Raw genomic sequence first — 12,801 nt, 5'->3', positions numbered from 1 at the left:
GAAGAGTACCTAAAGAGAGAGCCAAAGATAGATGGATCAGTCAGAACTTTCAAATAACTAGGAATGGAATGGTCTTCATAGTGAGACCTTCAATCAACCACGAAACCAATTCCAGAGCCAGGGAATTGGGTTCTCAGGTACTTAGATCAAGCTATAATGCGAAGTGCTAGAGAACGCTGACCATTCCAGGCAGAGGCTAACGCTCTGTGTGTTAGCTCCCTCTGCTGGCTAACGTGTAAAGCAAAGGAGCAGTAAACTACATTTAAGCTTACATACCTAGAGGGAGGGGAAGCAGGGGAAGTAGAGGTAAAGAAGTGATTATATAATCAGGAACCATCTCTGGTTCCGTCTCTTTTTTCTCTCGTAATCAATTTACCTCTTAACTATTGCCAAAAAGAGAGTAAGGTAGGCAGAGAGAAGAAATCAAACGAATCCAGCCTACATATAAATGAGAAAAGAACATTAATGAAGATGGAAACAAATTCCTTAATGAAATAAGATTCTGGAGTATCTGTGAGTGTCAATGAATAGCAGATCTCAAATGGGAAAGAAGGCTTATTCCACAAACTATAGACTGGTGGGCTTGTTATTAATCCCAGGTAAGATCTGAAGGATGAAACACTTGTGAGCACTCAGAAAAAGAACACACACACCATGAGAAATAGCTTCACTCAGTACAAGTCAAGTCAGAGCCACTGTATTTCCTTTTTTGACAGCAGAGCAGGTAAATGCGGCAGGTCTGGATATCTGGAATTCAAGTCTGGAATTCTATATGCACATGAAACTATTAGATCTAAATGATGGAAAGTAAATGCGAAACATATGATTTGTTAAAGCATTATTAACTTCTTCAAATTATTTGTCTGGTCTTACTGTAAGCCTGATGATGGTGTCTCATTCTGCTTTTCATCCTAATCTCTAATGTTTCAAAAGTGAAACCCTAGTCTTTGTTTCTCTTAACTTCTGCCTTTTAAACTAGGCGTCACCTTTACATCAAGAACTCTGCTTGGCAATTAACATCAGAATACTAAGACATATATTTAGTAGTTCTTTTTAATTTCATTCCTTATGAATATCCAAAACGAACACATCTTACTTACAATTCAAAAGCTTCAATTCTTTGCTTCAGTTCTGCTTCTCTGCCTCTTAGCAAATCTATATCTTTTAGTAGAAGCTGCCTTTGAGCATAAATTTCTTTTGTTTCAGTCTGTATAGGAAAGCATTAATTTTTAGCAAGCACGCTCAAGAAAATAAAACAGATTTGAACTAATACACTGCTTCCTAAATTCTAGGAAACAATCGAAGTACAGACATTTAGAGTAACAATTTCACTTTCAAGAGGCTCCAATTCAAGGTATGCTTTTTGCCTATTCTAGTTACACAAAAACTTACTCCTTCCCCAATGACTGTTAAACTACATTACCCTATATTCCTAACATCCCTTGTCTAATTATTCTACCTAGTTAATTAACATCTCTCAGACACTTAGTTAAAATTTTGATAAGTTCTTCAGGAAGGAAAAAAGGAGACAAAATGTACATTCAGCAATAAAACTTAATAGAACTCCCAAGGTTCTGTTGTCATTTGACTGTTTCAGTTCATAGGTTATCTGACTCAGCATTAGCAAGCTCGTATGAACCCCCGAATGAACAGGCCACACTTCCACTTATGTGTTCACTGAGCAAGGATTTACTGAATACCGATCATATGACAAAGAGCACACTGGGAGCTAGATATAAAAAGATGAATAGATATAGTCCCCATCTTTAAAAAATTCACAGTTAATCAGGGAGAGAGAAACAAACAATCACACTACAATGTGATGATTTCACAACCAAAGTCCAAAAAGACTCATGGCAGGAACGATGCTTGAAGGAGTCTGTCAGTGGGGGCCAGGGAAGGTGTCACAAAGAGGTGACACTTAAGCTGGATTTTGAAGGAGAGGACAGTTTTATCAGGGAGAGAAGGGGAAGAGCATTCCAGGTGGTGGAATAAAGGCCTGGTGCTTTTTATGAGGATGGCAACCTTCTCCAGAGCCTTCAGAGACTCAGTTAACTAAATGGCAATTCGGCTGTTAACTGGCTGATCTGATCTAGTCGGTCACCTACCTTGAAGATGAAGTTGTTCGTCTAAACACAACCCAATCATCTCGAAGACCTGTGCTTCCAACATTTATCTTTAGCTAAAACGAGCCCAATTCCCAGAAGTGCTATAGAAAATCATAGAGGGGTGCGACTTTGTATAATGTATATATCCATTAAATATCTGAGTCTTACTGAGACACCGCCCCGAGCAAGGGTGGGTGCTGGAGGGAAGCCTCCTACTTTCAAGTCTCCTGATATCAGTAGTTCTGGCTGTAGATAAGAAACAGTGCCCAGAGCCAGTCTGCTCTGAGATGCACCCCTGGAAAAGGAACCTGTTTTTCCTAAAGTGGATCCAAACCCTCCTGCCAACACGCACTCCCTGCCACTCCTAAACCTCTACCTCCTGTCCAGTCACTTACCCAGGTGACAAGATCAAATGGCCACATGGATGACCCTCGCAGCCCTGGACTCCTCTACTCCAGGGACCTTCACCTTTGCTCCAATGGCAGCACACTGCACTTTGTTTCCAATCTTCCCCTAAAACCTCAACCTGCAACTCTGTCCTCTTGGCCCACCCTTATTCTTCCACCTGTCAATATCCCCAGACCCCTTCTCCCCCTCCTTCTCCCCTAGGTTAGTAGCCACCCACCCTCTCCTCTGGTTCCCTTCACCACCCCACCAAACCCCAATGTCTTCAATTAAATAGGCTGCCTTTCTCAAGTCAAATAAATTCAGCTCTATAAAGCTCCACTTCCCAATCACCTCTATCTTTCCACCCTCGCTGACCTTACAAATCTTCCCAAGAGCTATAACAGAACAATCACCCACAAGCACTTGGTTTGGTCTACTTCGATTCCAGGCCGCCCATCTCAGCTGGGCCCTCAACACAGCTTGATCAGTCCTGTCTGCTTCAGAGAGTTGTTATTCCTTTACCCCCAAGCAGCCATTCCACACCTCTGATCCTCTCCTCGAAGCTGCTACCTAAACCTCAAATTTGCTGCGGATTTAGTGTGAGTTTCTCACAATCCCAACAGAACATTCACATCCACAGTTCTGTCCTTCCAGCAGTCTCGGCAGAAGGGAATCTGCGTCAATCCTTCCACTTGTGCTCTTGATCCCGGTCCCTACTGCATCTCTAGGGCCGTGTTCTATCGACTGTTCCAGCCACTGTCCCATCTCGCTCCTGGACCATGAGCCACTCTACTAACGGCTACAGGAAATAGCCACCCAGCAAATGATTTTAAAATATTACCTCCTGGTGCTTTTGAATTCTTTCAAGGGTCGTCTTTTCCCGAGAAATCAGGGCTTCAGATTTTGCTTGACAAGCTCTCTCAAATTCATTCCGGAACTCAGCTAATTCCTTCTCAGACTTTCTTTTCTCTTCCATTTTAATTTTTGCTATTTCGGTATCTTTAAAATACTTCAACTGCCAATTGATGACAAATCATTGTAAATACCAATAACTATACTAAAGAAATAGTAACTAATTCTCTCTCCATGGTTAGGTTTAACATTAATGTTCTGTCTAAATATATTTAGTTTAACTCACCTTTAGTTTCATTTCATTCATTGTACTTGTATGATTCATTCAAAAGGCATAAAGAAATGACATCAATTGGAAAGGAAAATAACATGCACAACAGTATAGTATTATATTCATTAATAAAGATTCTAGACATTTTCCCATACACCTAAGATTAAGACATTAAAAGACAAGCAAAAATATCACTCTGGTTAATAGCAACAAGATAAAGCTTACCTTTTGACACATTTCTGCCCGAAGCTGCTGTTCTATCTCTCTCTTATAGTCATTTAACTTTATTTCTAAAGATTCTAACTTTGGACGTTGAGGGTAAGCATCTGCAAACTGATCATCAATAAGTTGAAGTTTCTCAGCTATTAAAAAACAACACAGGAAATTAGGATAGAGAAAAGCGGTCAGGTGAGCAAGAAGCCAGAGCTCTGTTCAAAAGCAGAGAGCACACTTAGGGAAACTACAGGGATGTCTGCCATTTACTTTGAAACATTAAACAATAAAGACGGATTAAAGGACGGACAGATAAGTGATCAAGCAAGTATAATACAAATTTAGTGGTGGAATCTAGGTAGATAAGCATTCACTGTACAACTGTTTCAACTTTTCTGTATGTTTGAAAATTTTGATCATAAAATGTCGGGGGAAAAGAAAGCAAAGAGTACAGTTTAAGTCAGAAAACACCAGCATCTCTTTCCAATCTCTAAGTGCCAAGGCAGAGAGCTCTTTCATTGGATTTGGGTTAAAGTTGACACATGTTCAAAAGACTAACCTTAAAATCAATCAGAGATCATGTGTTTCAAGTCTTCCACTTTACAGAGAAGGAAACAGGTGCCCATACAGTTTAAGTGACTCCCAGAGGGCTAAGCAACTACTTAATGGCATAACTGGGACTAAAGCCAGGTCTGTTAATTGTCTCTCATTCTGGAGCTCTTTCCACGAGACTCTTGGGCCTCAAACCAACTGTGGATCGGAATTGACGAAGGAGCAGAGTCCAAACCTGGACCTAGAGTACACTCGCAATCACGTAGAACACCAACCCTACCAGAAAGGATGCACAGGAAAAAAGGCTGGAAGTAGTAGACTAAAATATTGGCAGCGTTTTGTCTCTGGTCAGCTTAACTCTGGTTAGCTTAACTAAATAAGGTAATTGCCTCGTCATACAATACGGTTTTTACAAATTACGAACTTATCTTCTTACAAGTTAAAGGTGCTATTGCTCTTTAGGAATAGGAAGGGCCAAGAAATCGACTGATCACATCATCTTAGCCAGCTGTGTCCTTTCTCCCCTGAGCGTACAACTAACAAAAGGGCAAGGTGGTACTGCAGAAAGGCTGGACAGTGGAAAACGCTCTAGATCATGGACCAGAAAACTTGGACTCAAATATCAGTTCTGACCCAGACTGGGTGTTTCCAAGTTGCTCTTCCTCTGGCGATCTCGATTTCCTCAACTACAAAATAAAGTGATGGGCCACTGACTTCTCTACTTCTCTGCAAGGCAAATAGTCTAGAATCTTCTCACTTAGTGGCTGTAAAATAAAGTTAGATGAGACATAGGGAAGAACCTCCCAGTTAAGAGAGGTTCAACCCAACAGACAAGGAAGCACAAAGGCCTTTGGATCCCTGCTCGATTTGGAAAGTGTAGTCCTGGCAGTCGTGAGGGCAGGGAGCAGCCCTGGAGAGCAGTTTCCAGTCCCTTCCAGCAACATGGTCCCAGAGGAAATGAGCGCCCTGCTGCCTGCAGGTTGCATCCCTCCCCGCTCAAGTGACAAATACATAAAATGGTAAAAATCAGGTCATTTCCTTCACTCAAAGGGAAAACAGAAGAATTGAAATTGTGAAAGAAAGCTATAATTACCCAGAGAGTCTTTGTGAGAAAACGTGGAATTTGTCTGAGTTTCTGCATCACAGCGTTCTTTAGCCTGATGATATTCTGCCAGTTCTTTTAAAAACTGCATGAGAAAACCTAAAAAATACAATGTATATAGTTTCATTTCACAACTTTGTTTCATTCAACCATCCATAAAGTCAGTGTCTATATAATCTTGGCTGTATAATATTAGCCTTTTTTACATTATATCTCTTTGAAAAATAGTTTCTGAGGAAAGGCCTTTCCACGCATGACACAAAACCTAGAAGCAATAAGGAGAAATATTTGTCAACCAACAACATAAAAATTAAAAACTTATATATGGCATGAAATAAAGTCAAAAGACAAATGATACACTGGAAAAAATATTTGCAATAATATGGAGATTGATATGAAAATTAGTCTTCTAAGAACTCTTACAAATCAGTAAGAAAACAGAAAAATGGGGCAAGACACGGACAAAGAGTTTACAGTGACAGTGAGCCATAGCTCCCAGTCAGCCAAATGATCACAAGGGTAAACGACCAATACACTTCCAACCACTGTCCCCATACAGCCATTCTGTTTTTCACTTTCAGTACAGTATTCAATCAATTACATGAGATAGTCAACACTTTATCATAAAACAGGCTTTGTGTTAGATGCTTTTGCCCAACTGTAGGCTAATGTAAGTGTTCTAAGCACGTCTAACGTAGGCTAGGCTAAGCTATGATGTTCAGTAGGTGAGGTGTATTAAATGCATTTTTGACTTTCGATATTTTCAACTTACAATGGGTTTATCGGGATGTAACCCCATTGTTAAGTCAAGGAAGATCTGTATTTGTGGAGATCTATTTCTGGGCTCTCTGTTCTGTCCCATTGATCTATGCATCTATTCTTTTGCCAATCACAGGTAAGGATTTTAATTTCCAGAAAGCAAAGAGCCAGTGTCCAATTTTTCTGCCCAGCTATTTCTGGGCATCATTCTCTCTGAAAGGAAAAGTTAGGGGTGGGAAGGATGGGTGAGTGGAATCTAAGGGAAACGTACTGTGGCCATTCAACAGATCAGTACCCTCGGAGTATAGACACAGTCAGATAAGACCACAGGTCTCTGTCAGAGGACAGACAGCAGCTAGGTACAAAGTATCTTCCCACATGTTTTCTGATGGTCTCCATCTCTTATTTGGAAGCCACCGATTTTAAAAATCATTGCATTTTAACGGTAGCTGTTTTACTGTTAGCAAAGAATTCTATCCAAATTTTGCCACTAGGATGCCTGACATGTCTGCTACTCATAATTTTTCCGAGTTTCAGAAATATTACTAGGATGCTGGGTGAAGCTGGTAAGAGCTGTTAGGCTCTTTCTGAACCAGAAGCATTTAAAGAGAATGTGTAAAGGTGAAAAGCTATTTTTAAGGATAATACCTACAATAAGTAAGTGGATTATTTCTTAACATTCCTCAAGCCCTAAATTTCTTTCTGCAATAATAGTTAAGCTACAGACACCAGCTATATACCTTAGACCTGTGCCATCCAATACGATAGCCACTATTCACATGTAGTGATTTAAATTTAAATTAAAATTTCAGTTCTTCAGTCACACTAGCCACATTTCAAATGCTCAATAGCCACATGTGGCTAGTCTCTACCATAACAGACAGCACAGATCAGACATTCTCATCATCAGAGTTATACTAGACAGCACTGCCTTAGAATACAGAATATAGGATCACTACCATACAGAACTTCAGTATGGATGACCTACTTTGCAGGCAGCCCAGAATGTCCTGTGATCCAATTCACTTATCCTCTGCTAACATTACTCCCAAGAAACTAGGCAATTAAGTCACAGACTAACAGCTGGCAGAAAGTAGGTACTCAAATGTTTGCCGAATGATATAAGTTCTGAATGAATGTCCCAGTGGGGATGGTAGCAATGCTGGCAACAGACAAAATCCAGGAGCACACCAACAAAAAAGGACCATTACCTAAGTTTACAGATTATTTAAAAACACCTAAAGAATAAATATGCATTACAAGCAAATTACCAGCTTACGTTCATGCTACAAACTCCATTGTCAAGCCTAGCCCATGGTCTGGCACCCACAGCAGTTGTAAAGGAAAAAAAACCCTCAGTTTTCCTCCTGTGTAGGGAAAACTCAACTCTACCTTATTATGTCTCACTTCCCTGTGAGTCTCCTTTACTTTTATACAGAACACTACACGACACTTCACTTCTGACACTTCTGGTGACCAAATGTGTGAGGGTTCTGTGACATCAGCTGAGTGTCCTACAATTTAACTCAATTATGACATGATCTACCCAGAGATAGCATCAGATCCCACAGGTTAAGGGCTCAGTCTCACAAGACTGCCCCCCCTCCCCCCCACCAGATACACACACATACACTTCAGACGCCAGTCACAAGCCCAGGTTATCACCTGTGCTTCTGACCAACCAGCTACAGTTCGGAGGTTCCCACCACCTCCTCCTCAGGTTCAATTAATTTGCTAGAGCAGCTCACAGAACTCTGGGAAACCATTATGTTTCTCAGTCTATTAAAGGATATGATGAAGGATACAGATGAACAGCCAGATGGAAGAGATGCTTAGGGCAAGGTACGTGGGAAGGGGCGCCGAGCTTCCATGCCCTGTCTGGGTGCGCCACTCTCTCAGCACCTCCACGTGTTCACCAACCTGGAAGCTCTCCAAACCCCATACTTTTGGGATTTTATGGAGGCTTCATCACATATGCATGATCGATCATTAACTCCATTTTCAGCCCTTCTCCCTTCTCCAGAGAATGGGGGGTGGGGCTGAAAATTCCAAGCTTCTAATCATGGCCTGGTCTTTCCGGTGACCAGCCCGCATCCAGGAGCTATGTGTGAGCCCACCCAGAGTCACCTCATTAGAAAAAAAGACACACCTATCACCCAGGAAATTACAAGGGGTTCAGAAGACCTGGGTCAGGAACAGAGGTCAAAGACCAATATTAGAACAAGAGATGCTCCTAGTGTTTCTGTCACTGGAAATTACAAAGGTTTTAGGAGCTCTGTGCCAAGAACTGGGGGCAGAGACCAATATATATATTTTCTATTATCTCATAGCACTTATAGAGTCTATGAAGGTTATTATCAAGGCCAAAATTAAAGCAATTTATCAGGCCTATATAAACACTTAATGCTTATTCCTGAACAGATATTTCATTCTTTAAGCAAATATTAATACAATACTCTATAAACTGTACTTGAGCGGGATATCTAGGATACAAAGACACTTGGCTTAAATGTTATTAGTTTTTGTTTTTTTGTGGAAATGTTCCAAACAGTGGGTATCTTTACAAAGAGGATATTTCAAGCCATTTGTAGGATTGAAAGATCCTTGATACTGTCTGCAGTTTTCTCATTTGAGTATCTAAGAGCTATTAAAAAGATTGAACCTTGGGGGAAATGATCTATATTTGTCAAAACAGATGAATCGTTCTGTTTATTTAACAGGTAAGGTATTGTCAGCAAGAAAAAAATCAAATGATTTAATTCAAATTAAATTCCCTACTCTTCCCCCTAAAAATCATTAGTTTCACCCTTTTATAGGAAAAAATACATGACAAAAATGTTGCTATTCTCTACAAAGATGAAGGCTCCTACCTTTTTGGTTTTCTTTATCAAATCCTGAAATCTGTTGAAAGAAAATATTTTACCTTTATTCAACTATTCAGTTATAATTAACAAACCAAAGCAGGTTAAAAAACTAAACAATCCTACCAGTGATTTGTAGAGACTGGATTTGGGGCTGATATTAATGAGTTGTAATAGATCCTGCATAGTAAATACCTTTAGGAAAAAAACAAAGATTAATTAAGTAGACATATTTTTACATCAATGTTTAAATGATAAATTAGGATGTTTCTAAATATAAGACTAAGAAGCATGCTTCAGATTAAATAAAAAGATTATAACTATGCTAATAATGTAAAATCGAAGCTCTTTCTTATACTATTAAACAAATTACAATAAACATATTGAGGTCAAAAGGATAAAATATTTTTCTTGATCACATTAATTAACCTCCAAATACTTCACATTGAAGATGATATGGCCTAACAGAAATGACAGAAATGGTTAATGCCTTACAGACGACAAACACTCAAATATCTGTGAACCAATTCACAGGAGTGAATTCCAGGGTCTTTCAATTGCAATAATTTTTTTACAGTACTATTGCTGCAGAATGTAAGCAAACTAAATTTTTACTGCCTTTGCAACTATGAATGACTAAAGTGTACCTAAAATAGTTTTAAACAAACATTTTGGGTAGCTACTCTTAATATATATGTCTACTACAAAATGTATCATTTACTATGTCTACCCTGAGAACAATGATATATTTTCAATTGGTTTCCCTTTAAAGAAAATATTCTTCATGCATTTTATAGTTGTGTGTGAGCTGGATTAATTACTGCTATAAAAACTATACAACTGACTATTACTCATGCAATAAGCAAAATTGTGAAATATAATTAGAAACTTAGAGATTGATGGACCCAAAGAAAATTCCTAATGTTGACATATAAAATTTGGTTGTTAATGAATAAATACAGCATATTTAAATTTTAAGTTTTTGAAATACTAACATTGTTCTTGTTTTCCTAAAACTTCTGAATATGAAACTTCTGGACAATTATAGACAAGATAAAGAGTAAAAACATAGGGACAACACCAAGAGTGAACCCTAATGTAAACTATGAACTTTAGGTGACAATGTAGGTTCACTGATCGTAAAAATGTACTTAGTAAAAAATGTTGATAGTGAGGGAGGCTGTGCAGGTGTGGGGGCAGGGAGTATATGGGAAATCTCTCCTTCTGCTCAATGTTGCTGTGAACCTAAACTGCTCTAAAAAAATAAGTCTATTAAAAAAAAATAGAGGGGCCGGCCCCGTGGCTTAGCGGTTAAGTGCGCACGCTCCGCTACTGGCGGCCCAGGTTCGGATCCCGGGCGCGCACCAATGCACCACTTGTCTGGCCATGCTGAGGCCGCGTCCCACATACAGCAACTAGAAGGATGTGCAACTATGACATACAACTATCTACTGGGGCTTTGGGGAGAAAAAGGAGGAGGACTGGCAATAGATGTTAGCTCAGAGCTGGTCTTCCTCAGCAAAAAGAGGAGGATTGGCATGGATATTAGCTCAGGGCTGATCTTCCTCACCAAAAAAAAAAAAAAGAGAGAGAAAATTTGCTATATCTGCCTTTAAAATAATGAAATGTGACTAATGTTCAAAGGTAATGGTGGAGAAGTATAGTTAAAATAATTAGAGAAGTGGTAAAACGTGTTTTAATATGTGAGAACTCAACAGATTTTTAAAAATTATATATTCCTCACTTCTCTCATGTAATCACAGAGAAGAGAAATATCTGAAGAGACTGTAGCATAGTAAAAAGAGCACATTTTAGAGATCTGTATTTACTGCCCTGCATTGCCACTTACAAATCACATGACCTTGAGCAACTCAAGCAATGCCTTGAAGCTAGAATTGCTCTTACATTCCATGCAGTCTACTAAGACTTATAACTGCCACTCAGGTTGAATGTAATGGCTCCTCATCTGTACTACATGTGATGCCTGCAGTGTGACTGCACAGTGCCAGGCTCACAACAGACATTCAACACAAATGGCACTTATAAGTCTTAGTAGATGGCATGGAATCTAGGAGCAATTCTAGCTCCAAGGCCTTTAGTGATTCTACATATTATGATTTTACAAAAGACTAATCAAGATTCCGAGGAATTGATAACAAAATCAAATTTAGTACTCCTTTGTTACATTACATAACAAATATATGATGTGAATTCAAAAATGAACGAGAAATGGATGTAGCTAGTGAAGGAGCACTCACCAATTATGCAGCACTTTACTATTACCTGAAGAAGAAGCCGTTAATAGAAAATTCAGAAACAGAAAAGGAGACTTTACCTTTTCTTTTGCCAAACCACTTTCCGGAAAGAAAACAGAAAGTGAATACTCATAGCCACATCTCTGTAAGTGATCTGCCACTAGCGAGTTAGAAGCACCTACTAAGAGGGTGCTCCCTTCCACTGAAATGGACTGGGGCTGCAGTTCTCCACTCAGTACAGGGTGCATCAATTCGTGAATGAGCTGGTTTCTGAGTTGTGTCTAGCTCAAAAAGAAAAAAACACAAATGAAACAACAGGGAAAAAATTTTCAGTAGGATTGTTTCACTGGAGATACACAGGTTTGTCACATGAATTATAATCTTTCCTTTCATTTCCAGAATGGTTCTAGATCCATGGCCAAAAGTTAGGAACCTGCTCTTGCACACTTTGTCTTGCCCTGTGAGACAAGCAGCCCAGCGGGTTCTGGAAAAAGCAGCTTGCTTTCACCAGCTTCCAAGTGAACTGGTGGTTAGCTAGAACACGTCTGGACTCTAACTTCACTCCCCTATGAGCCCATTTCTGCAGCTTCTGATTAGGATATCAAGTATGGGAGAAAATTCTGCTACTTCCTCACCTCTCTGTGGATTGCTGGAGGACATGTAAATAATATTGAGTTAAACCAGTTTATTGGGCATATTGATCAAAATAAAATTGGGTTCCCAAAAGGAAATAACATATACAAAAGAGAAATCAGTAAACCCAAAGAGGCTTATTGAGATGCACTTTCACATACAGTATTTATATCTCAAGACACTGTGAAATACAATAATTTTCTCACATTTTATAAATGAGGAAATTTAGGTTCAATGTGGGTAATTTTCTCAAGGTTATAATACTAGCACTACTATTCATTTGGATTTTAAGAAAATCCCCTAAATTAATCAGACTACTGGATATTTGTTCTAATCTATTTTGCATATTATCTGGAAACATACGGCTGAGCATAAGAGCACGTTGCCTAGATTCACAGAGTAAATACTATCTACTGAATTTGTACTAATAGAATACAAGCAAGAAACAAAGGGAGTTCTTGTTATACCTCTTTCTTCTATCCTTTAGCTAGAGAGTAGAACCCCCTATATAATTACCAGTATAGAACAGGACTTATTCTACATCTAAAATCCTGTAGTAAAGAAGGAATTTACAATGAACAGAATACACATGCTCTACCTCATCTAATACAGTTCACTAACTAAAATAATAAAACAAGAAAAGAAACTACAGCATTCTCCACCAGAAAAATTTAGAGGCGGTTTCATTAGATTTGTAACATACTAAAGAAGTAATATATTTAGATCCCGCTTAATTAATAAAAGGATTGAGGGTGTCTCGCAAACAAGTACTGAAATAGGATAACATTTAAATGAATGATATAAGCAG

The 12,801-nt window shown here is 39.0% G+C and overlaps 1 protein-coding gene across 3 annotated transcripts in view; it reads right to left on the bottom strand.

Annotated features, from left to right (window-relative positions):
* Positions 1-12,801, bottom strand: part of OFD1 (OFD1 centriole and centriolar satellite protein) — a 34,824-nt gene that overhangs the window by 19,107 nt on the left and 2,916 nt on the right. Inside the window, exons 3-9 of one of the 3 annotated variants that reach the window (XM_058535450.1) lie at positions 11,441-11,641; positions 9,232-9,300; positions 9,115-9,145; positions 5,477-5,584; positions 3,844-3,980; positions 3,337-3,510; positions 1,101-1,207 (exon numbers count right to left, since the gene is read on the bottom strand). In XM_058535450.1, the coding sequence (XP_058391433.1) occupies positions 1,101-1,207; positions 3,337-3,510; positions 3,844-3,980; positions 5,477-5,584; positions 9,115-9,145; positions 9,232-9,300; positions 11,441-11,641 (827 nt within the window). The remainder of the gene's footprint in view (positions 1-1,100; positions 1,208-3,336; positions 3,511-3,843; positions 3,981-5,476; positions 5,585-9,114; positions 9,146-9,231; positions 9,301-11,440; positions 11,642-12,801) is intronic. The other 2 variants (XM_058535451.1, XM_058535452.1) reach the window with 2 other exon arrangements.

This window comes from Diceros bicornis, chromosome X (genome assembly GCF_020826845.1).
Source record: "Diceros bicornis minor isolate mBicDic1 chromosome X, mDicBic1.mat.cur, whole genome shotgun sequence".
NCBI classification, from domain to species: Eukaryota; Metazoa; Chordata; class Mammalia; order Perissodactyla; family Rhinocerotidae; genus Diceros; species Diceros bicornis.
The sequence above is the reverse complement of the archived record's forward strand: the minus strand, read 5'-3'. Positions and strand labels throughout refer to the sequence as shown.